The 26,010-nt window shown below is 43.6% G+C and overlaps 2 protein-coding genes across 2 annotated transcripts; one reads left to right on the top strand and one right to left on the bottom strand.

Moving 5' to 3' along the window:
• Nucleotides 1-10,357: 10,357 nt before the first annotated feature.
• On the bottom strand, nt 10,358-11,529 carry cdca5 (cell division cycle associated 5; the record flags this gene model as incomplete). Its single annotated transcript, XM_079232117.1, has 1 exon — nt 10,358-11,529. One exon carries the CDS (start codon nt 11,527-11,529, stop codon nt 10,711-10,713), a length of 819 nt encoding a protein of 272 aa, XP_079088243.1. The 3' UTR covers nt 10,358-10,710.
• A 175-nt stretch (nt 11,530-11,704) lies between these two features.
• Nucleotides 11,705-21,863, top strand: psmb2 (proteasome 20S subunit beta 2). Its single transcript, XM_079231679.1, has 6 exons — nt 11,705-11,894; nt 12,438-12,560; nt 12,706-12,776; nt 20,563-20,725; nt 20,922-20,971; nt 21,703-21,863. Exons 1-6 carry the CDS (start codon nt 11,804-11,806, stop codon nt 21,802-21,804), a joined length of 600 nt encoding a protein of 199 aa, XP_079087805.1. The 5' UTR covers nt 11,705-11,803; the 3' UTR covers nt 21,805-21,863.
• Nucleotides 21,864-26,010: the final 4,147 nt, after the last annotated feature.

Raw genomic sequence — 26,010 nt, 5'->3', positions numbered from 1 at the left:
CTAAAAGCCCGGCAGCGCACACCTTAACGAGCCTTCTATGTGCTTCTCTAGAGGCTGCTGTGTTAAAAGTTACATAAATAAATGGATTGTTGTCGAGTTGTTCTTCAGCAGCGCGTTCCCCAAAATGTCAGAGGTCAAACGGAGCACGAGCCGACGAACTTAAGAGCTAAAAACAACAACAACAAAGTCGTCTTTATTTTTACAACATAAACATTTGTTCCGTCCGATGAATGGCTTCTAGCTGATAAAAAAAGGTATTATAATTTATTAATCGACAATAAAACCATAAGTTCGCCAACAACGAACGTATCGAGAAGGCTTTATTATAAAACATAAACATAAACACACACACATATATATATATATATATATATATATATATATATATATATATATATATATATATATATATATACATATATATTTTTTATATATATATATATATATATATATATATATATATATATATATATATATATATATATATATATATATATATATATATATATATATATACCGTCGGGTCTCCTGCTGCTGGAGGCGCACTGCTGTCTTTCTATGCACTCCTTTTCATTAGTCAGCAATAAAAACATATTAATGAGAGGAAAACAACACATGATAAATGACAGGTATGTTTATTATTTTTTGCAGTGCAAAACTTCGTGGAGAGCAGAAGTGCACCTTATGGCACCCCATGGCGACAGATGTGGCTGGAGGAGGGTACGTCTCTTTCTCCTGTTTTACCTTCTTCACAACATTCTTAGGTTTTAATGTCTGGAGATCATTTGAATATGTTTTTTTTTATCCCCAAATTAAAAAAAACGTTCAAGTTATTTTTTTGTTATACGAGGCGTTTCCTTTACAGAGACACTTTGACCTCCTAAAAGGCACATGACTGCTAATACGCCATTATATATATATATATATATATATATATATATATATATATATATATATATATATATATATATATATATATATATATATATATTTGTATATCAACAATTAAGAACAGAAATAAGTAGAAACCCTTATCTTTCTATACTGAATGACTGCGTTTAGGCTATATTGGTCATTTTAAATACACAATAATGCTGCACAGCAGTAGTTACAATAATTATAAAAACAAAGCAAAATATCCTCCCTCATTTATACTTTTTTATTTAATTAGAATAATATAATAACACCAACAAACAATACATATTCAATGATAGAGAAGGAGCAGGAAAAGCAAAGGGGTTGTTTATTGCCTTTCCCTTTAGCAGAAGACAGACATCAGTGATGAAGAGGCCGAGCTGACATGTTCCAGGCTTTCCTCAAACAATTAATCAGGCTACAAATAACTGAAATATTATATTATATGAGATATTTGTTTTTTTTAACCAATCAAACATTATTTAGAGTTTAACAGCTGACCTCCCATTGCCTGACCTGTGACCTGACTGTTCTCCCCATTACGTGCTGCCAGCAACTAAACAATCTTTCCCATTATTTCCTGCTGAGAACATAAAAAGAAGAACAAACATCATCCGTGTGTGTGTGTGTGTGTGTGTGTGTGTGTGTGTGTGTGTGTGTGTGTGTGTGTGCGTGTGTGTGTGTGTGATTTTATGGACGCTCACACATTCATTCATCTCTGACCCGGAGGACACACGCAGAGGCTTCTTTGTGAGGGTGAACAGCGGTGAGCAGAGTCCACTAGGGGGCGACACTCCATCACAGAGCCGCTCGGGTCAGAGCAGCGGCTGCTGTTCCCGCGCTCTGCCACCAGGGGGCGGCGGAGCGCGCACCGGGTGGATCCTCCAGCACGGTGCACTTAACAGGGGGACCACCTGGGATCTGGAGAGGGTTCCCCATGGGAGGTAAGAGACTGTTGTTCCACTACATGTGGAATTGATATGATGTAGAGGTTCGTGACCTGAGATCGGGACATATATATTAAAAACAATATTAAAAAAACATATTTATTCTAGTTTTTCCTACTCAAATGTCTGCAAATATTTAGATGAAACATGGAAAACAATTTTTTGTTTTTGTTTTGTCGAACTGGTTTTAAAGAGGTCACAACGACTGTTTGATGACATAATCATTATACTTATAGTTTTGGGCAGCCTCCCTTTTCCCATTTCCACTGAGACTACACTGATAGATATTTTTGAGAAAGAAAGAAAAATCACGTAAAAACGTCCACTAGGAAATTACAATTCCATGTTGACTTATATGATTTCCCCCAGGTTTAGTTTTTCTTTTTTGCATTCATATTTTATTTACAAGAAAATATATTATTTGGGAGAGAGTTTGTAGTGTCTCTGAACCCACTTTACCCTTTAAACCCTTTAAGGTTGGAAACCATTCCTCCTCCTCCTCACCGTCTTGTACCATCCTGGATCAGAACGATCCAGCTCTCCATCCAAACTATAATGTTCACACTGAGAGAAATGTTCCACATGTTTGGAACCATCTCGTAACTTTGGGATGCCGACTAGAATTTTAAATATATATTGCGTTGGGGCTGCAGCATACTGCAGAGCACTGGATCCAATGACCCACCACAACATACTGGGTTAACTGGGAGAGGAAACAAACAACCCATGTCAGTTCATCCTGTTACTTTACATAAACTTGCTTATATTAAACGTATTTGCCACATGGGTCGTTAAGGATTGTATCCTTTGTGGTTTGAAATGTCATTTCCACACTATTCTTGTACAACTAACATTTGTGACATCAATCTATGGGTCCAGCCATTAGCGTGAGGTTTAAAAACACTAATGACCTTTGCCTAAATTCCCCTCTCCTCTCCCTGTTCATGAAAGCAGTCCTTCCCATGTGTGCACATCCATGGCCTTGTAAGCTCTAATTCCTTTTGCTGTCACATTTACAGTGTTCTTTATTTATTTGTATCTCTCTCTCAGATTCAGATTCCTCGGGGACTCGATCGGAGGGCCGCGGTCTTGTACGTGGATGCCCTTGACATGAAAAAAGTTCGGGGACCCCCGCCGAAAGCCCGGGCTTTGGCTGCTGATAACTCTGAGCAGAGATATACATGTGCGCCCTATCATGCTCTCCTCTCCCCTTCCTGCCTCTGCCTGATGTAGTGTGACAGTGTGTTCGCCCGCAGCACTCTGCTGGCGTGGAAACAATCAGCTTTGACAGAAAGGGGGTGGTGGTGGGGAGGAGAGAGGGAGGTAGAGGAGTAGGGAGGGATGAAGGGTGGAGGGGGTGGGGGGAGGAGGAGAGGGAGGGGGGAGGCTGCGGCCCGAGGCCCGAAATGATGAACTGATAGAAAGACCTGTCGTCAGAGGAGAAACAACACAACACAACACATAGATAGATAGATAGATAGATAGATAGATAGATAGATAGATAGATAGATAGATAGATAGATAGATAGATATAGAGATAGATAGATAGATAGATAGATAGATAGATAGATAGATAGATAGATAGATAGATATAGAGATAGATAGATAGATAGATAGATAGATAGATAGATAGATAGATAGATAGATAGATATAGAGATAGATAGATATAGAGATAGATAGATAGATAGATAGATAGATAGATAGATAGATAGATAGATAGATATAAAGAGAGAGAGATAGCACAACTTGCAGATTCAGTGAGAAATCACTGCCAAAAAAGTAATCAAAAATTAACATTATTGTAAAAAATATAATTTATCATTATTACATTCATAAAATGTCATTCATGTAACACATTAAATTGTATTTATTTTTGTGATGTGAAATAAACCCCTAGTTGTATCAAATTACTCTAAACAATAAGTCAGAGGCACTTTAATGGTGGAAAAAGGACAAAGTGTGAGCCTTTATAGAAACTGTGGGATTGTTGCTCTTTTTTGGTAAATGTTGTTACTTTGTTGTTGTTTTGGTAAATGTTTGTACTTGTCTGTTCAAATACAATAACCCTTGCATGTATTTTGACTGAAAAGAGAGTTGAATCTCAAGAGACAAGAACAGGAAAAGAGAAGTGTTTTGACAGTTCCCATGTTAATTAATGACACATTTCATTAAACGTGTCACTGTGTTTAACTAATAATCATCAGTTTTGTGCTATTTTTCCGCTGGTTCCCAAGCCCACTTATTGGATTGAAACAAATAACAGTCTCATCAGCAGCAGATTTAGACAATCTAAATTTGCTCTCAATTGGCTTAATTCGAAAAACATGGAGCAGAACTTGAAATGGACAGAAGACAAACACAGGTTTATCAACCAAAACATCTAATTATGTGTGTATGTGTGTGTGTGTGTGTGTGTGTGTGTGTGTGTGTGTGTGTGTGTGTGTGTGTGTGTGTGCCCCGACCTGTTGACTGAAACAGCAACTATAGGCCTTCAGTGACCTCAGCGTCAGTCACCACTTGACTCTTCACTAATTCAGTTAAAGCAATCAGTCCATTATAGTGGGCCCCTCAAAACGCAGCAGTGTTTGATTCCCGTGTGTGTGTGTGTGTGTGTGTGTGTGTGTGTGTGTGTGTGTGTGTGTGTGTGTGTGTGTGTGTGTGTGTGTGTGAGTGTGTGAGTGTGTGAGAGAGAGGAGTGGGAGGGTGTGTGTGTGAGTGCTGATGGTTCAGCTGCCTCGTCTGCTATAACCAGCTAATAAATATGAAAACAGCAGGTTAAAACTTTTTTATTCGTCCCGTGCCTGAAAGGATTAAACCCTTTCTATAGAGTCCCGTGAAAAATCCCCCAGACCTCATAAAGCCCGATGTTGTCCCATAAAACGGCGCCGGACAAAAGGCGCAGAAAGGGGTCTCTTTCACGCATAAGGGGTTTTTCTCAAGAGCGCATTGAGGAGCCGGACCCGCCCATAGATTATCTGGCTGTCGGTGAAAGCGCGGCTGGGAGCGGCAGGTGCGTGTGTCGGGCATGGGGGGTCGCCGGGGAGGGGAGGACCCGATGACCACGCGGAGGGGAGGTGGACTAGAGGAGGGTCGCTATATATTGCAGCTGCCGGCAGGAATGTTTGCAGATTGTCACTTTCATTTAACTTGCTCTTTTTCTCTTTCTCTCAGCAGAGATGGAGCTTCCCCTCCTCTCTTACCCAGGTTACCCCCTCCCACCCTCCCACCTCCTGTGAGCCGCCGAGGTGGGGCTAAACGGTGACACCCCTGTCCACAAAAGCGACGAGCGTCTCGGGTCGACCCTCCCCTGCCCTTCGCCCCCCCACCCACTCCGCCTCGGTGCCGTGAAATCGCGGATTAAAACTGATAAGCAGCGAGAATGATACGGATCCCACCGTTTTCATGGGACTAAGTGAGTGCCAAGTAACTCGCGAGGCCGGGTTAACACACTCTTTAACTCCCCTCGGTCCCCAGAGGCTCCCCTTTTCATACAGGTTTTTGTGTGTGTGTGTGTGTGGGGGGGGGGGGGGCTGTAGATGAAGCTGGGCTTAATAATGCAGCTCATGAATTTATCTGTGCAATTTTGGCACAAACAAAACAAAACAAAAAGAAAAGAAAGCCCAAAGATTCATTAATCAAATATAACGACAAAGAATGCAAATCGCGTGCGCTTTTTTTTGTTGTTATCTTAATTTTCATGCCTTCAAAAATGAAGAAAAAAAACCTGCAGGAGAATGAATGTATCGGAGGAGATAGTCCCCTCCCCTTGTTGACCCACGCAGGCTGTGTTTTTGCGTATAAAATGGCCTCCTCGCTCACACCTTGGTCTCTAATCTCTGTCGTCCAAACTGTGTCCCCCTTTTTCTCCTCTTCTCCAAACTGTGGCCCCAGGGCTATGTGTGGGTCCCCTGCCTAATCCTCTCCACTTTAAAACTCCCTGCTATTCCGCTGGGCTTTGGCCCAAAAGTGCGACACGACGCTGCTTTTTTGTTTTGTTCACACCATCTTCCAGCAAAAAGGGATTAATGTCGGCACCATTATGAATAATGAGAATGAATAGCAAACAGCCGTCTGTTTAATCTCGCACCATTAAATAAAGGAAAGAGTGTCCTTGTGCTTTTTTGTATTCTGTATTTTATTGAACGGTCTTTAGCGCGTTGGAGGAGGTGACGGTAAGTCACCATCTGATGCGTTAAGCCGGAGCTCTGGCTCTGAATGTATCTCTTAATTAATGTGTTAAGGAAGGCAACAAAAGGTCTGATTTACACCACAGAACATGAACTAATCATGGGACAATATGCGCACAATGATCACAGTCATAGTGTCTTCTGCACTTCTGAATTCATCTTATTTCATGATTAGTGAATTTGGAATATGTTGACTCTGTGTTTCAAGTCAAGCACTTTTGAGAAGATGTTATCTTTATGTTCTTACTCTTTTTTTTTTTTCTTTACAAAATGTTATTATGGTCCGGTATGACCAGTAGATTATGGTTGCTAATAGTTTATGTGTTCACGAATGACTTTACTCTTCTCCACTTGCACTGTTGGAAAAGCCTTGCTCTTAGAGGAAACACATGCAAAATAAAATTAAAAAAACGTGGGTCATGAAGAATAAGCAATTCCTAAATAACAGAAGATAACAGAAGATAACTTAAAGTCTCCCTGTGGTGTTGACAAAAGTGTCTCCTCTCCTTTTCCAGGGCCTCAACAGTTCTCTTCCTGCTCAGTTTCAACAACACTCACTGATCATAACTCCAAGATGGACGCAGCAACATGACGTAAAGCCTAAAGCATCTATCTATCTATCTATCTATCTATCTATCTATCTATCGATCTTTTCCTCCTTTTTTTTTGCTAAAAACTCACATGATGGAGCAAGCTGCAATGCTTTGAGCAGAAAGAAAAGCTGTTGTCAATGTGGCGAAATCACATAAAACAGTCAGAAATAATTGGACTTTGACAAAACGCCTCTTTCTCTTAAAGTGTCTCCTGTGTATCCCGACCTCATGCGTCCTCTCTCACACACACACACACACACACACACACACACACACACACACACACACACACACACACACACACACACACACACACACGACGGACATTGCAGCTCGCGAACGAGGATATGTGAAAATGAAATATGAAACAGTGGGGTGATAAACTGGTAGATAATCATCTTTTCATTAAACTTTCATCCCCAGTGACTTAAATATTCAAGAGCCCAATTACAGAGCTTGTATCTCCCTCTCTCCCTCTCGCTGCTCTTAACAAGAGCAGTCAGGGGAGAGGAGAGGAGGCGAGTGGCTTAAGGGGTGAGTGAGAGCATCATTATGGAGCGGTCACACAGAGGGGGGAGAAAGAGATGACCCGCCGTCCCGCACCGAGGACGGGGAGCAGCAAGGCCGGGTCCAGCCGAAGAGGAGGATGTGGAGATGGTGAGAGACAGACAGGCAGCAGACAGACGGACAGACAGACAAAGAGACGGAAGCAGAGCGGTATAGATTTCCAGAGAGATAGTGGAGAGATGTGTGCATCCTGATGAGTGCCACAAACAGGGCGCATGACTCTCTCCCTCTCTCTAGTCTGCCTGTTTCTGTGTGTGTGTGTGTGTGTGTGTGTGTGTGTGTGTGTGTGTGTGTGTGTGTGTGTGTGTGTGTCAGTGTATTAGCAGTCAGAGCACTGAGGCCCACGGGCGATTCCTGTGTGTGCTTGCGATAAAGGGAGAAAAAAAAAGAAAAAGGGAGGAAGTATAACGTGGGGGGAAGCTCGGCGTGGAGGAGGAGGAGGGGGGGAGGAGAGATGAGGAAGTTGGTTGGGGGGAGGTTGGGGGTATGCAGAGAGTGAGAGAGAGAAAAAGTAGGAAAAAAAAGAAAAGAGAGAGGAAAGAGCATCCAGCACAGCAGGGAGCTTCCTCTGTGCTGTCAAAGCCTCTGGATTATGTCCCCATTGGTCTCTCTCTCTCTCTCTCTCTCTCTCTCTCTCTCTCTCTCTCACACGTACACGCGCGCGCGTACTTCCCTCACCCGATTGCTCCCCTTTCTCCCTTCCAACCCAAGCCCTTCTCCTCCTCCCCTCCCTCTCGTGGAAAAGAGTGTCTTGGCAGGGTAATTAAGAATGGCCTCTAAACACAGGAGAATGGCAAGAACGCTCCAGATGAAAGTAAATGATTAAAATAATTACAGGCTGAGAGCTGACGAGCCGGAGTGTGGGGTGGCCGCCGGACATTTGTCGGTAATTAGATAATTAATCTGAATGCAAATGATGAGCCCTAACGAAGCAGTCAAGCTGAACCAGCGACAACTGCCCTGAGTGAAATGTGGGGAGGGAGAGGGGAGAGAGAGAGAGGGAGAGAGAGAGGGGAGAAAATAAAACACATGAATATGAGTGTAAAATATCCAACCTTCCCAAAAATAAAATCAGCATGAACAGAGTCAGGAGCAGCAGCAGCAGTGATGTAAATCAATACGTGTTTCTGCAGCTCTCACTCCTGGTTTGGAACTTGCAGTCGAAGTGGCACGCAGACATGAATACCTTTGTTATAAATATACAGGATGAAACGGCAGAGCCACCATGCGTTGTGCTCTGCAAAAAAAAAGAAAAAGAAAGTTAAAACATGTCTCTCCTCTCTCCCATGGAGCTGAAATGCCAAATTGTGGATTTACTCGCTCCCGTCACCCCTCCGCTGTCTGCTCTTCCTCGCAAATACTATCAGCGTGCACGTGCGTGCGTGCGCGTGCTCTCGGCAGATGTAAACAACCGGCTTCGGAGTTTATTCAGAGATGAAGATGTACTTGTCAGCATCCTCCTCCTCCTCCGCAGGATCGCTCCTTTTAAATTTAAACTACAGATCTTGAGGGTTTATTTATTTCAAGCCCGATATTGTTATTATTATTATTTTTGCGGTGACAGCTGCGGCGTGTATTTTAATTAGGAGCTATAAAAACAGCAGTGATTATACACCAATAACGCGATATGGCACAGAAGCATCTGGGAAGTGAAACTTCCACACCGGCTTGACTCAGGCGACGGGACCAGCTGGGACGCTTTTATTGGCGTGAAGAGAATAAAGTTCCCACATTTCATCGATTGATGGTAAACGGAGGAGCAATTATGTTGCAATAGTGCATGCTGGGTATTTTACACGTTTCTTTTAGCTTTGTGGAATATCACAAAAAGCCTTTTTTATCACTTAACAAAACAACTCTTCCTCAGGACATTTAAGTCATATAGTGGTACAATTATACTTTATGGAATAGAATGTTACAGAAGGTATAAGTGTAAACATTTGGCCCATTAAGGTTAAACCACATAGTGCTGCTACAGGCACGTTTTCACTCCCAACATTTTGAAGTTCAACACCCAGTTGCTTCTCTTAATAATGCATATGGTTTTCCATACACATGGAAACATAGACCAGATCTTTACTGTTTGGTTTAGTTTTGAAATCCCTCAAAAAGAACTGTGGAGAATCAATTAAACTTCCAGAGCACCAGGTTGGACGTGGAAGCCTCCACATGAGAGAAGGTTGCAGTCAAGAGGCAGACATTGCGTTAACAACCCCCCTTCTCCCTCTCGTTAGTGCAAATTATGCAACACGTCCACTTACACCTTTAAGAGACTCCAGAGGAAAACGTTTTACCTGTCCACCATTCTCATTAAATCCAGACTGATCGCTCAGTCCGCCTCATCAGATCCACTGGAGGCCGACGCTGTGTGTATGAGTGTGTTGTCAGTCAGGTGGCTTGGCTAGAGCCTCATTAGGGGCCCTGCAGGTTAACGATGGTAACTAGCTCCCTCCTTAACTCTCAGCTGTTCAATGGTCACGTTTTATAGCTCAGAATACTTTTGGATGATTATATAAGCAGATTTCTCAATGGCTTCGTCTCTCAACGGGTGAGATAGGTTTTGGGTATTACTCTAGATGTTGCTTAAATGTCAAAACAAACCATAGATTGTTATTGGGCCCAGATTTAAAGAATTAACCAACTGGAATTTGAAATATTGCAAATTTGTGCTGTGGTTGTATTACGGTCGATGTTAAAGCAATCACTGAAAACATTGACGAAGTCCCAATATGAGCTGTTTTGGCAATACAGATGGAATTAACCTATATTCTGACTTCAATGATTAGATATACATTTACAGGTAATTTAATGTTTAATTATGGACAGATACAACATAAAAAGATATATCCTAATCTTACTCTGAAAAAGATGACAATTAAACGTGGCTGTAAAACAGTATAAAAAGGTCAGCATCCTGTTACAGACACTGAACGGCTGCCTACATCTCTGTGCTTTTTCAGTGATATAAGAAATATAAAATGTCAAGTCAGTCTATTCAATTTGCCTCCTGATATCCTGCAAATAATGTGTCAAAGTACTCAAACTACAGCCACCGCATGCGATTGTGATGTACCTTAAACCGTCAAATGATTTCCCCTCTATCACGTGCCCGATCTACCAGTTTGAGACAAAAAAAGGTCAATGAAAACTGTCAAACGCCCATTTATAAAGCATACTTGCAAAATGCGAGTTTTTCCAAGTTGGACCTTCTAACATTACAAATAGAAGACATTTGACCACAATACTACATCTGTAATGAACCAAAACAAAGAACATGCTTTACGTTTTACTTGTCTACATAATAACGTCCTAAACAACCACATTTGACACAAAAAAGGAACAACCCATATGAAACTCCAAAGCATCCAATTGTACAATATCTAGAGCAGGAAATGTACATAAACGTGTTCTGTGAGTATGAGGCGCAGAGATGCGTGGAGTCTGTTTTCCCAGCGAAAACAACATGCCGCGTGAGATTCCTTCAGTCTTTCAGTCATCATTTACTCCACCAGCAGCTCAAACTCCTCCGCCTCGTCGAACTCTGCGTTCAGCTGGGCCGCCAGTGCGTCCAGCTCCGTGGTGCCGATCTGCTGGACCTTCTTCCTCCTACTCCTCTTCTCCTTCGCCATGACCACTCCGGGGATGTTCAAGTCCTGCTCGAGGACTGCTGAGCCACAGTCCTCCGCCTCGAGCAATGACGTGAAGGAGTTCAGACCAGACAGGGGTCCGCAGGACACTTCCAGACCCGCCTTGGATCGCAGAACCCTCTGGCCCACTTCCGGTGTCTGCAGCGTGTCGAAGCCGAACAGGTTGTCCCGGGAGACGGGGCTGTTGAAGGACCTGTCGCCGGGGCTGTTGAAGGACTTCTCGCCGAGCCTGCTGTAGGAGCGGCGCACTTTCTGCGACCACACCGCGTCCTCTGCCGGCTGCTGGGGGTGAGACGGGGCCGGCGGAGAGGAAGGGAGGATCGGTGACAGAACCTCCTTGTTCTTCTTCTTCTTCTTGGCCGAGGAGGAGCCCCCGCGGTCCGGGACGGGGCCTGGGGTGGAGACCTGCGCTTTCTTCTGCTGGATGCTTTCCGACCTTTCCGACCGTCTCGGCGTGTTCTCCTTGTTGTGCTCCGACGGTGCGACGGTTTTCCTGGGTGCTATTTTCCTCACCGTGATGGAGCGTTTAACAGCAAATGAGGCCAGCGCCATTTTGCTGTCAGCTTTGACGTTAGCCTGAAGAGGAGAACTCAGACGCGGCGACCGTCTTCTCTGTGTGCCGTTGAGATTATTAGACTCCGCCATTACGTTTCGGAGCGTCCCTTCGTTCATACTGACCCCTTTTTCCTGGTGAAACAAACGAGTATCCGTGGATTTCCTCGATAATCGGAGGGCCACACGGGCCAGAACACAACAGCAGTCCGCTCAAATCTCAAATTGCGCGCCCGAGTCGCGGAAAAATGACGAATCCGCTGCTTCCGGTGACGACATCCGCCCGCGCCACCAATCTCAAACTTTTGCTGTGTAATCTGTACAGAGGAGGTTAAGATACGTCTGCTAGCTCTGTTTATTACAGGAATTGTTCGGCTCGCATCTGCTTTACAGGATGGAATATTTAATTGGCATACAGGGACCTGATTTCGTCCTCGTCGCCGCCGATAATGTTGCAGCCAACAGCATCCTTCAGATGAAACACGGTATGACAACGCGTTAGCTTAGCGGAAGCCATTCAGCCGGTAGCTTCAGCTACACATGCTAACGAGCTGTTGTTATAGCTCTTGTTCACATTAAAACCAGCCGGGTTGACTGATAAATGTGCTTCACGTTGTTTCTTCTCCTGGCGTATTGACGTGTAATGTGTAACGTCCCTATTATCAAAGCGTAGCCACTTATTCCGAATGTGACATGAGCTAGCAAAGCTAACCGCTATGTTAGCTACGATAAGTTAAAGTCGCAGAGAAATCTTTCTCATTTTGTTTGAGCAGTTTGGGACTTTTTAAAAATATATGTAACTTTAACTTTCAACACTATGCGAACAATTATTTCCACTTACTACCCGGAGTTAACTTCATTTTAATGTGTTTGAATACCAAGCTACGGTTAGCATGAGCTTCAGACTTCTGACAGTGAAAGTGAAAGAGTTGACTGGTTTAACGGTGCTCACTCGGCGGTCATTAAATGGCCTTTTTTAAGCAATTCGTGGACAAAACGACAATAAATGATTTCCCCTGGTTTTTCAGACGCCGACAAGATGTTCAAACTGAGCGAGAAGATCCTGCTGCTGTGTGTTGGTGAAGCAGGGGACACAGCCCAGTTTGCAGAGTACATCCAGAAAAACGTTCAGCTCTACAAGATGAGGAACGGTAAGGGTCCCTTTAAAGGTGACTGTGGTAAAACACAGTCCGTCTCTTTCGGAAGTCTCCTCTTCAACTCCAAAACATGGAGTAATGACATCGTATACAGAAGCACACACATAACAACTTTCTTTCTTTACATCTTGTTTTGTAGGTTATGAACTCAGTCCAGCAGCAGCAGCCAACTTCACACGAAAGAATCTTGCAGACTACCTTCGGAGCAGGGTAACTATCACGATAACACAACCGACACACGTCTAGGAGAACATTTGTGTCATACGAATCCATATGAGCTTTAGGCTGTCCTTTTGTATTTTCAAGAAAACTATCCCAGAGTATCTCACTCAATTCACCAGCTTTGTGGGCTCAGTGCCGTCTATTCACTGCACCGTAACGAGTTAGTGGTACGATTCGATTGATTTGGAATATAATGGGTCAAACTACAAGTTTACACATTCAGATCACTTGTGTGGGATCTGTTTTAAAACTTGATTAAACAATCACGCTTGCACAGTCAAAGCATACAGTTATCGCATTGCAAAGGGTAGGATGCTATGTATTTATTTTTGCTTGCATTACTTGTCACCTCCATTAGGGATTTGTCCACTCGTGTGTTTGTTTGAAATCACTCGTTCCTGTCGGCACTGCTCTTATCGAAACGCGTTGTTCTGCTTCCCATAAAGCAGTGCAGTAACATTTTATGATGTGAGGGTTGTTTTCTCGTGCCCCGGGAGGATTTAGTCTGTTTTTAAGGGAACAGTTTGACAAGAAATGTGAATATTGTCATAAACAAAGTAATTGTTTGAGTTGATGGGGCCCTTTTTTTTTCTCTTCTTTTTTGAACCTCATCTCTGCAAGAACAGAAGGGATGTCTTTTTGTGAGGCAATGTTTTCTCCACTTTGGCTCCAATCAGTAGACAGAGAATAAAATTATAATAGCTTTGTGTTTTTGAATTGAGAAAATAAGCTCAGTTGATATGAACCTGTTTATTTAGCTACACACTTTTTAACAGAATATGCACTTCCTTTCAAAAGTTTGTCATCACCTGTTCAATTGATGATTTTATTCTTTCATTCAATAATTACGATTAAAAGAGACCCCAAAAAAACAACATTTGCATTTAAAGTAGTTTTGACCCCAAAAGAAGAAGAATTATGCTATATGATTCAAATGTAGCCACATTTAAGGGAACTTGACTAACTAATACAGCTACGTTGCCAAAACAAACTAAAGGCAACCAGCAAACTAGTTTAGTTGCTTTCACTGTCATTCTATACGATTACTTTTACTACACTGTCGGATAGGATTGTAAAATTAGACAACTGTCTTTGAAAACAAGACCACACATTGATATTCACAGAAAGCAAACTGAGCGGCCTTGTGGCGTCAACACAAATGTAAATTCAACTTGCACAGTCTGCTGTACTTTGTGTCGCCACGGTTCCTCTGACCTGCTCCATGCTTCTGGGATACATGTTTTTCTTCTACTTTTTCTGTGCGCTTAAACAAACCCACCTGTATCTGTGCACTGTACAGTCCCTCCGTTGACAAAACAGTTAATTAATCCTCCAGTACCAGTGGTCACCCTCTGAATTAAGCGTATTCATCGTGGAGTAATGAGTGAACATGCCTATAAATATTTTAATTTCTATTTTTACTTGATTACCTTCCTCTGTTAGCATTTACAATCTCATTTGGCTGTAGGGGACGAATGATGGAATGACAAATTAATTCATTTAAAGCAATACTCACTTGAAATGGCAGGGATGGTAACATATGTGGTTTAATCAAACCTTATCATAAATACGTTTCCTCATAATTTCTGCTTGAAATATATATTAAAAATGTTTTTATTAAATAAAAAGCACTCCAACCTAATTGTCTTGCTGGCGTGACTCTCCTGTGATATGCTGGTGGGAATTAAGCCTCACCTGTAATTACACCTCTGTTTGTGCCCATATCAGCTTGAGCTTGTGAACTGAACCAGTAGATGCATCTCGACAGAGCTGGGTACATTTGTCAGCTTGTTGTGAGTGGTGACACCCCCCCCTTGAGACTTATTGACAACACCTGAGCCTGCCTCCCCTGTCTTACACCCCAGCTGCACCGCTGCTCTGCGTAGATTATCCAAATACCACAGCGTTGGCCTTTTTCAGAACCAAAATCTGACCAAAAAAACAGCTAACCCAAACAGGTGACGGTGCAGAATCTTTCCTCATTTCTTAGCGCGACCAGCAAATTTATCAGTTTGAATGTTTGTCAGCTGGCTGCGTTATTTATGCCAAACACGTCACGAAAAGTGCAGTGCTTTTTTTTGTGGTAATTATTATGTGTGTCCTTAAGGCCTTGCAGAGACCTGGGAGCCCTGCAGAAGCAAACGCACACTTTAAAGCAGGCAGTATAGGGAAAGGCACAAAAGCAACTAGATTTAAACGCCTTTACTGGAAAACAAGCATGGTGACTTATCCTCTGAATTAAGTACATGTTTAGGTATTTTATTATTATGCTACTTCAATCTACTACTTAATGCTTGATCTACACGTAAATGTTAATAGGTGAAGTTTTAAAGGTCAGTGGAGGTTAAGTTCCACCCCTAATTTGCAAGACAACACCATATTCAGTATGTAGCAATTGTTGTTTGGTAACTTGGTTTATTTATGTAGCCTAAACTCACTGAAGTGCCTCATGGTGCTTTACAAACGGTACAGCACATGCAACCCTCTATGCTTAGAGGAACCCCCACGCTGCTCATTCATCAGTTAAACATCTGAATTCAAATATAATCTTAAATTTCTTCATATAAAAAAAGAGGAAAATATATCTAAGAATTTGACCAAATGCCACCCACAAAGCCGAATATCTGCTGAATAAGCGCATACGTGTGTGCTTAAAAAAACAAACACATGAGCTGACAACAGCTGTCATCGATCAATCTGCCGATCGTTTTTCGATATTCATCTATGGTGCCAAAGATGTCAAATTGTCAAATGGAACAGGAAAAGCGGCAAATCCTCACATTAGCGACGCCAGAACAAGATGACGTTTCACGCCTCTGCATAAAAATGACTCAAATCCACCACCAAAACAGCGGCGCGTACAATTTTCCTATTGATCAACTAATTGTTTCAGCCCCACATACGCTTTACATTCGTTTCCCCCCAGTACACGCATGTCTTCGCATGGGCAGCGGCATATGTGCATCTCGATGTAAGGACGAGCTCCGCTCAAGTCGGCCTCCGCTGCTCGTAAGCCGCGCGCTTAAGCACCGCTCGCACTAATTTGTTAAGAGCACTGCAGCCGCTGCCTGTCACAATAGCATAAGGGTGAAAATAATTACAAAAAACAATTAGTGTGGCAGAGAAGGGAATGTGGGACACACCGAGCGGGGGATAGGGGTAGAGCGGGAGGAGGAGGTGTGGGGGGGTCCCAGGGGAGAAGCAACCGGGCCCAGTAGACAACACCACACAGACTGAGGGTGAGACTGAGTAGGAGTCAACAACACAACGCACAGACACAATGTGCGTGCGCACGGAGGGGACCTATAGGATCGGGATGCTTTTTTTCCCGGTGTTTCTTTTTTTTCTTTCTTTTTATTCTGTCAAGGTTGCACATGTTGTGGAGGATGACATTTATATTCATGTCTTGCCATGAGCGGCGAGTGTATCGTTATTTTTCTTTCGTGCCTCACGGTGATGAATTTGGTTTTATGAGTGCAGGATTTGCTAATGCCGCGTTCTCAGGAGTGCTCAGAAACTGAAGCAATAGCAGTTTCTTCTCTGCATCCCACACCTTCCTGCAGCTACGCTCCTCTCGCATTCATCAACCTCCAGAGTGCATGGACATTTGCAAATTATGTTGTATAAACAGGGCCTTTTTTTTTTTATTTCCGCCCCAGATCATCTTGAGTATGTAGAATATGTAAAGTGTGTCGTCCGTTTAAAAGCCTCGGATTGTTTAATATCAACGAGAAGTAACGTTTCTTTGACAAACATGCAAGAGATCTGACCCGTTTTCTATCTTATTTGGGTCAGAAATGATTCACCCTTTAGTGCAATTGTTCTGTTCCTACTGTAATTAAGTTTATTAATTAGATTCCAATCAATAGATTAATTGTTGGGTTTTCACTGCGCCACAAAATATTTGACAAATGCCCATTACAATTTCACAGAGCCCAAGGTAACTTCTTTGAAGTTCTTATTTTGTTTAACAAGAAATGTATTCAATGAATAGCATCAAATCCTCCCCTTTCAGAATCGGAAAGCCTTCAATTATTTAGCAATTTGACTTATAAAAATGACAAACGATTAATAACGTCAAGATTAGTTTTCAACTAGTATAACATTTTAGAGATATGTATTCTACTGAACTGTCTCCATCTATCAACACTTCTGCTGTCATTACCAGTGAGGTGAACTCTTGCTGTAACGACCCAGGAATACGTTTTTAAAATGATTTAAAACAATTGCGACGTTGAAACTTTCTTTAAAAAAAAACCCATTTCCAACAACATGGATTTGGCCCATTCGTTGACTAAAACACATTTTGAATGTGTACGTACGAAGCTGGAAACCGCCTCCAGTCCAAGACGCCGCCGCCGCTCGGCTCTGGAGCATTGGCCGCATACGTTGGGATCTTTTTCAATTAATCTGATTAAATCATGGCAGATTAAAGTTTTAGCCCAGACAGAAAGGAAAGATAATGATCTGCTTCTTGTATATCAAATCTTTGTTTAGTTATTTCGTCCATTCTTAAATCATCTTCTGACCCCCCCCACCCAAAAAATAATAATAATCATCTGATCCCACTGGCACATCCAGACCCTTAGGTTAACTAACCACTGGCTGATGAATGCCTCCGTGTTATATTGTTAATTCTGATGGCCGTATTCCTGCAGGATAAATTACAGCCGAGTCCTTTTAGTCTGGGAGACGTTGCACCCCCGGTGGCTGCAGACCTCCGGGAGGTGCGTCGTTAGCTGAACCCAGCGGAGCATGTCGGCGCACAGCGAGCGAGCGAACCCCGCCCCCGCCCTCACCCTCCTCGTTCGCATACGGACGTGCGCTTGCTTACCAGCCCGGCCGTCCAGAAAAACAACTCTGCTAACCTCTGGAGTACTGCATTCACTCAAGCTTTAGATGGGAGACAAAGGGAGAGAGAAAAAAAACTAGCGGTAAGCATAATCACCTGCGTCCGGGACTCTGCTGCTGCGTGCATCTTATCGGTAATTCACCACAAAGCGAAAACAAAGTTTTAGCGTCACAGTAACTCTGCTTGTGCTCTGCCTCCTGTTTGCTTGAGCTTCCTGTCTGACCTGCAATATTTGCAAAGACAATGTGTGTCGAAGACAAACGGAGATTCATTTGCTATTGAGTAAACAGGCTGAGGAGGCCGAGACGTGAGGTCAGATAGACGCAGCAAAACAGATGGTTTATGAATATCACATTTTTAGATCACGTCGAGGCCCAAAAGCCTCGCAGTCATCCGCTTTTGTTTTGTGTGTGTATTTATATTTAGGTGTTTGCTCTGCAGAGTGAACCGGTACGGTTTCCGTCAACCCCGTGAAGTTCGAGCTGTTTTTTCTCCGCGAGGTCGCAGCAACAGTTAGCCTCTGCACGTTTGGTGATCTACAGCTAGCCCCATATGGGTTTGTAAAATGTTTTGTGGCGCGGGCACACAATGGGTACAAATAATTACTGGCGCCATATTGCACGCGGCTCCCCTGCTCCTGCACAGATGAACAATTAATACAGCAGATTGAGGAGAAATGCCAATAAAGAGAACACGCCCCGGGGCAGGGTGCAAAGAATATGGGGGAGGGAGGTGGGGAGTCAGGAGGTAGGAAAGGGAAGGAGTGGGGGGGAGAGAGTGCTGGAACGTGGAAGAGGGGAGTTTGGGGAGCGAGTTTGGCATGATTTTGAATTTTTTTTTAGGCCTGACCTTAATTTGTGTCGCAGCTGAAGCTTCTTTTTTTTGCGACAGTGCCGATGTTGTTAAAGGAATGCTGCAGCATTGTGGGAATTTTTGCTTATTTGTCTTCTTCTCGATTAGAAGGTGGATGCCACTCAAGGCTGTACACTTAAGTGCGTGAAGCTACCGCTAGTAGCTGGTTGGCTTAGTTTAGCCTAAAGTCTGGGAAGGGGGAGCGGTAGCATGGCTAGCATGGCTCTGTCCAGCGCTAACTAAACCTCAAGAGCCAGGCTAGCATCCACCCGTTACCCGTCTTTATGCTAAGCTAAGCCACATACTTAGTGTACAGACTTGAGTGGTATCCACCTCCTCATCGAACTCTCGGCAAGAAGACGAATAAGCAAAATTCCCCAAAATACTGCACCAATCCCTAAGCTAGGCTAAGCGTCTGCTGGCTCGAGCTAAAAAATGTTACCGTACATACAACGGAGTGGTATCAGTCTTCGCATCTAATTCTGGGTAAGAATGCAAAGACATGTTTTTTTCTTCCAAAAAAATGTCTTTCCAGAAACTATTCCCTTGGACAAACAAACAACAGAGTGTAGCGGCTTTGTGTCACGCACAGGTGAAGCTCTTTGCTTCGTGGCACGGCGGTCGCCTTGTTTGGCTGAGAGCAAGCTTCGCGGTGGGAGGGGGGTGAGATCTGGATAAAACATATGAAGTGCATTGTTTGTACGTGAACGCGGGTGTGAGTTCAGGTGGCTCGGTTAACAAGGTGCCTGCTTCCCTCCGAGGTGACACGGGAAGGTTATTTTGATGCCAAGTCCATATTATTGTTACAACCAGCGAGACAGGTGTCTAGTGGAGGGAGGTGTGTGTGGGGGGGTGATGCCACTGGGGCCTTCGCAGGCTCACGGAGGAGTTAAAGCGCGCACACACACAAACACACGTCTGAATACACACTAAGATATTCATCCTGAGATTCACGCCCATTGAACACACACACACATAAGGTGTGTGTGTGTGTGTGCGTGTGTGTGTGTGTTCAAAACCATCGTTAACACACAGACGGTATCCCGCTCCACAGGGAGCGCAGCGATGCCCTGGTGGCAAACACGGCGCTAACGCACGAGTCACAGAAGTAAGCAGGTTGGCTCGGCGATGAATTGAAACGAGAGGGCAGGTGTGCGGATCGCAAACTCGCCCGACGACACATGAGTCACGTTCGACTGTGGCGTTACATTCCCCCCGCTTTGTTGCATTTGAACCCGAAAAACACCGCACTGCTTCTACCGCCATCAAGAATTTAGGCCACAAGTTGTTTTGAGAAGACAGAAAAAGAGGGAGAGTTTAAAAAGTCTAGCTTTAAAGGGATTTTTTTATTTTTTTTTAAATGAGGAACAGTGGCTTGCAACAACGAAGAGAGAAAATTAGTGTTTTGGAGGAAGAGAAGGGAGAAGAGGCTGGGAGCGTAAAAGATGTAATTTAAAAAGAGAAGAAGGGGGGGGGGCGGGGAGAGGAAGGGGCAAGAGAAACGACTTTAGAAGTTTTTAATGAGCCCTGGCGCTACTCCAGGGCACAGGGTGAAGGCGGGGGGGAAAGAGGGAGGTAACGAAGGGATGGGGAGGGAAGGAGGAAGGGCGCGATGGCGGGTGCAACAGGGGGTGCTGACTCCCAGCAGATGTCACACTGCCGGTGACACTCTGATCCCCCCCCCCTCCTTCTCCTCGCACTCAAACGCACCCTAGCCTCCTCTGTCCTGTGACGCCCTTTCACCTTCGTCACTCTAAAGCTACCCCTCCCCTCCGCTGTGTATGCCTTCTGCATCGCTGCACGTCTCCACTCATCTTTTAGGTCAACAAGCTAACGAAGAATCCCAAATAGTTGAGAAACAGAAGTTGTGCCGTTCAGGTGGTAAGATGTCCTGATTGTAGCCATACATGCGCCGATGGGACTTTTTTTTTTTTTTTAATGTAAGGTTTTAAAGCTCGGATCCATCTATAACTATTTTTTTTTAATTTTACTTGTCGCAAAGAAAAGCCACCCAACAGTCTGGTGAACGGCAACACTGATCTGAATATCCTCCCTCCCTCTGTGCTCCAGACTCCCTACCACGTGAACCTGTTGCTGGCGGGCTACGACGACACGGACGGGCCCGGCCTCTACTACATGGACTACCTGTCCTCCCTGGCCAAGGCCCCCTTCGCCGCCCACGGCTACGGAGCCTTCCTCACTCTCTCCATTCTCGACCAGCACTACAGACCAGGTCCGTGCAGAGAAATGCCTCGTGCATGTTTTTTTTTTTTAACTAGCATCAAGTGCTTTTAGCGATATTAACTCGTTATCTTTCCTCACATGGCATTCTTGTCCCTACTCTGCAACATCGGCGCTCTCATTCCCCCCCTTTTTTTTTCTCTCTTATTTCATTATTCTCATTTTCTTCTGCTTTTGTTTCCTTCTAGATCTGACCCGAGATGAGGCCGTGGAACTGCTGAAGAAGTGCATCCAGGAAGTGAGTTTCAGACGTTTTACTCACTGTTTTTTTTTTCTTCACAAGTATGAATGAGAACAATAAGCGTCTTTAATAATTCATTGTTAATTATGTTGGTCAGCCAACTTAGCTCTGCAAAAAAAAGTGTTCTCAGCGTCCTCTCAGGAACCGAGACCTAAAGCCAGACTCCCGCATGGATTTTCTCTTATCACTGGGAGTCCGCTCAATCCACGGCGACCTTCCGTCCGACCTTAGCTCGAACCGCGCAGCTGCCGGCCAAACTGTCTTCACCAGGCTGAAATTTCAACAACAAAAATAGTTTCTCACATAGGCTCCGCAGGGAAGGGAATTGGCATGGTTTTTATTTGTTGATTCACAGATGTGTGTGTGTGTGTGTGTGTGTGTGTGTGTGTGTGTGTGTATGTGTATATATATATATATATATTCATATATTATTATTTTTACATGATTCTGTAGGAATCTTCTCTTTCAGTGAAACGGGGCCGAGTGTAAAGCTGCACAGAGAGCCTTGATCAGTCATTACAGATGAAGCTAATGCGTACACAACATATAAGCAGGAGTGTCCTTTGTTTTTTATAAAGAGCTGTTTGTGGTCGAGTCAGTATCCCACTTATTTTTTGTGTTTTTATCACTGCGTCTTCCTTATTATTCTGCTTTTTATTTGATTCTACATCCAGTCTGCTTATTCATGCCTGTTGTCTTCATATTTCTTTTCTCTCTCTCTCCTCCAGCTGAAGAAGCGCTTCATCCTGAACCTCCCCTCCTTCACCGTCCGAGTGATTGACAAGGAGGGCATCCATGACCTGGAGACGCTCACCTCCGGCTCAAAGTGACCGCTCACTGCTTAACTACCAACCCTCACGCCCTTGTTTCTTTCTTTTCCCTTTTTTTTTTTTGTACCATTGACCTCCTTGCTCTTTCTGTTCCAATAAAAAGTGACACACAGTTGAGATACAAGCTGTCCGTCCCTGTGGTGCTTTCTCGTTGCTCTCTAGTCTACTCATCTGCACATAGAAAGAGAACAGCCTCCTGGCTGTGTACTTTTGCACTTGTTCTCGGTGAGTGTGCGTGTGGGTAATGTACACTTGCTCATGCTTGTACACGTATAATAAAACACGCGTGCACTTGGTTTAACTTGGAAATAAGAAAAGTAGTTTTTCCTCCATAGGAGTTTTGTTCCTCGAATGACCAAAGTACATTGAAATATTGGTGGTGTTTAATGCAGAAGTAAAAACAATCATGTTTAGTTTAAACAGTGTTTTTAAAACTCTTCTATTTTGTATTGTATAATTAAATCTGGGGTTATTGTTAATTATTATTCATATTAATTATGAATCAAGAAAGCATACTTTATGAATCCCTCTTGGGGAAATTACTAATTTAATTTAGCATACGACTCAATGGATGCTAGCTGCTGTACATTCAATGAAAGCTAGCTGCTTCCTGTCTTCCCAACACTGAACGCCAAAGTTAATAACAGCAATATGCATGGAGTCGATTAAAACTCAAACTGTTTTACCGTAAAGCTGCATCACCAGCTCTGTGACGCAGTATCATGGGGACATGCAGAACCTGTACTAACCAACTGGCTCACAATGTGCAGCTGTTCTGATGCTGGTTGAGTCGGTTTATTTCACCAACAACGACTTCTGATTTAGAAGACCTAGAAGACCTTTAACCTGAAAGTGCAGCCGGGTATCGGTGGTCCTAAATCAAGGTCGACTTCCTAACTTTTTAATCGCACGTCACATTCTTCTTCGTCAGCAGATGAGTTCACTCTCAGTTGTCGGAGCTCATTTTTAAAATCTTCCTACGAGTGCGATACATTTACTGTTCATACACGATCACCTTCAAACGTACTGAGGTTGCACACTCAGTTGGCGGCTCTGAAAAAAGTCATTTGAATTATATATTGTGGTTTTTTTTGTAATATAACTACCATTCCCTCAGTCATCGGTGACCTGTTGGCACTCAGATCGTCACAATTTGTACACAAAGAAAAAAAACTGTTAACAGTTCCACTTCTCGCAGACTTTTTCACCGAAAATAACAAGAAACAACTCGGGTGGAAAAACAAAGCCTGCCAAGTTCTGAAAGCCACATTTCAGTGTGTCTTTAATTAACCGTGTGATGTCTCAGTAATCAGGCTGTTAAAGGAATTTAAATTTACCATCAGGGTGCAATCGTGTCAAAGATAAACCAAAACTTAAATGTCTGTGCTGCTAAATATTGACCTGGTGGATATGAAAATTAAATATTTCTAAAACAGCCATTGAACCCCTGCATGCTGTTGGTACTATATATATATATATATATATATATATATATATATATATATAGATTAATTGAAAAATGCAACTTTTTAGTTCTGTCAGGCATCAAATGCACAATGTGGAACGACAACATCTTGATGCTGAAGACCGTGTGCAGCATTTCAACACTGTATTTTAAATGGATTTTTTATACAGTTATTGGCTTTGACAGATCAACAACGGGCCTGTAGGACAATCTATGGACACACACACACACACACACACACACACACACACACAACAATGTCAATGATTTGCCTTGAAATAAGTAATGGCTGAAATATATTTTGACTGTATACAGCGAGTGTTACAGTAAACAAGTGTACTCGTATACAGCTGTAAATGGAACAACCAGGCCGCGTTGGTAACATCACAGCGTGTGTGTGTGTGTGTGTGTGTGTGAGCGAGACAGCCCATGTGTAAATGAGCGTGTGTGTGTGTGTGTGGCGCTATCACCGTCTCCACCACAGACAGGTGATTAATAAACATTAAACAATCCCTCCTCTCTCAAACACACCGGAATCTGACGGGAAGAGCAGCATATGTTTTGCCTGGAGGCTCAGGGAGAGATGGAGAGCGGCCCGCTGAGTGTCAGATAGAGGGAGGGGTGGGGGGAAGGAGGAGGGGAGCGAGGAGGAGGGGGGGTTAGGTTACAGAGTGGGAGATGAAGGGATTGGAGGGGGTCGGGGGGTTGACACAGGAGGGTAATGAGATGGGAGGAGAGAGAGGGAAACACAGGCAGGTAGAAGTGAGTGATGTTTGAGAGGCAACGAGCAGACGACACGTGTACGTGTGCGGTCCCTGGAAAGCAGTAATTGTGTTGAGTAGCTCGTCCTGGTTAAATAAAGTGAAGGACTGTGGAGGGGAGGCGAGTGGTGGTCGGTGGGAGAAATGTGGAACAGATGGGTTGAGGGGAAACCGAGGTGTGTGTGTGCGTGTGCGTCTGTGTGTGGGTGCGTGTGTGTGTGGGTGCGTGTGTGTGTGGGTGCGTGTGTGTGTGTGGCTTGTTGGCCACTGGGGGTCGCACCGCTCTCCCAGGTACAGCGTTCAGAGCTGCAGCTGCGCCGCCGCCACCGCCGCCGCCACCGCCGCCGCCACCTCTCACCGGAGCCCCTGCTTGTGGAGCCCTTCGCGAATAGAAGGGCCTTGACTACTTTGTTGTTGTTTTTGTTGTTTGTTTGAGTGGCCCCTTGGGAGGCACACAGACAAAAAGTTGTCCTGAGCATGATGCATGAGCGTGACCACTTATTCCGACTCTTGTGTTAGCAAGCTAAAACAATTTGTCGGTTCGTTGTTAAGTAGGTTGAGAGAACATTCATCAACATGTTTGCCGTTTGATTAATAGCTGAGGTCATTAATCAAGCAACGAGACGTAAGAGTTAGCAGCCATGCTAGCGGCTCCGTGCGGCTGTACCGAGGCGTTGAGCTACATGCTAACGTCAACCCGCCAACAGGATGACAATTAGCAGGTGTACCGCGTTCAGTCGGCGGGTCAACATGCTAACGTTCACTAATTAGCACAAAACACAAAGTGCGGCTGAGCTTTACAGGTTTTTTGGTCATAAATCAAAGTAAACGTTTCACCTCATGTTGGCCCCAGATTAAAATGTATTACAATTCGGGGGCGGGGGGGGGGCATGGATGCCTGTCCCAAATTTCATGGCAATCCGTTTAAAACTGGAGGAGACATTTCTCTCAGAACCATAATATATCAAGCTTATTGTGGCAGTAGAGGGAACAATAGTTGTGAGGGCATGTCATCTGGGGAGCACGAATATCTGCACAACATTCTGCCCCAATCATCCAGAAGTTGTTGAGAAATGTCCCTGGATAAGTGAACACGTTGACCTGCTGATGGCGCTTGAGGATCAACAAAGACTGTAAGACTCATCCTCCTGGGAACATGAATGTCTCATGATCCCCAACATACAGTATGTGTGATAGTTATGTAGAGATATGTCAGTCTGGATCAAAGTACGATCCCTGAAAATGAAATGCCACATTTAAATATTTTATTTTTTAAAGCTGTTTTTTGTGGAATCATTATAAATTGAATATTGTTTGGTTTCTGAACACCTCACGTTGGGCTCTGGGAAGCAGTGACATTTGTTTCTATTTCAAGTCATTTTATAGACGAAGCAATTGACCTAAAAAAAATAATCAACACGTCAATCAATAATTAAATGAAGTGTTCGTTGCAGCCCTCGCTGTGACCTTCCATTGAAGTCACAATAGACTCAGGCCTACAGGGATCAATAAAAAATATCATTATTGCGACAAATGGAAAGAGGAAACATTTACAATGAGAGCACAATAAAAGCCCACTGCCACCTTTGGATTGAAAAAGTTGAAGTGGGCAGTTAATTTAAAGGTACCTGAAGGGTGCCATTACTTTTTTTATTGTTCTGATATCCCAGATGAAAAGATAAAAACAAAGCCGTGAAAGTAAAGCAATCAGTTAATTCTTTAATAATATAATACATTTATGCCGTAATACAATAATAATAACAACAGTAATAACATTAATAATAAACATACACAGAAAGTACAAAATGATTTGTGTTATTTCCTTAAGTTACCAACACGCAGTACTTCAAAATAAAAGAAACCAAATCTCCTTTAGCTGCCTTTGACTCCTCCTTACCCCCCTGTTTCGAGAACTCAATTTCCCATGACCACCCATGAGGAAGAACTACATGTGGAGGCTGTGCTTGTCCAATCAGGCGG

The sequence above is a fragment of the Taurulus bubalis genome (assembly GCF_910589615.1).
Source record: "Taurulus bubalis genome assembly, chromosome: 16".
NCBI classification, from domain to species: Eukaryota; Metazoa; Chordata; class Actinopteri; order Perciformes; family Cottidae; genus Taurulus; species Taurulus bubalis.
This window is presented reverse-complemented; position numbering and strand designations above follow the sequence as displayed.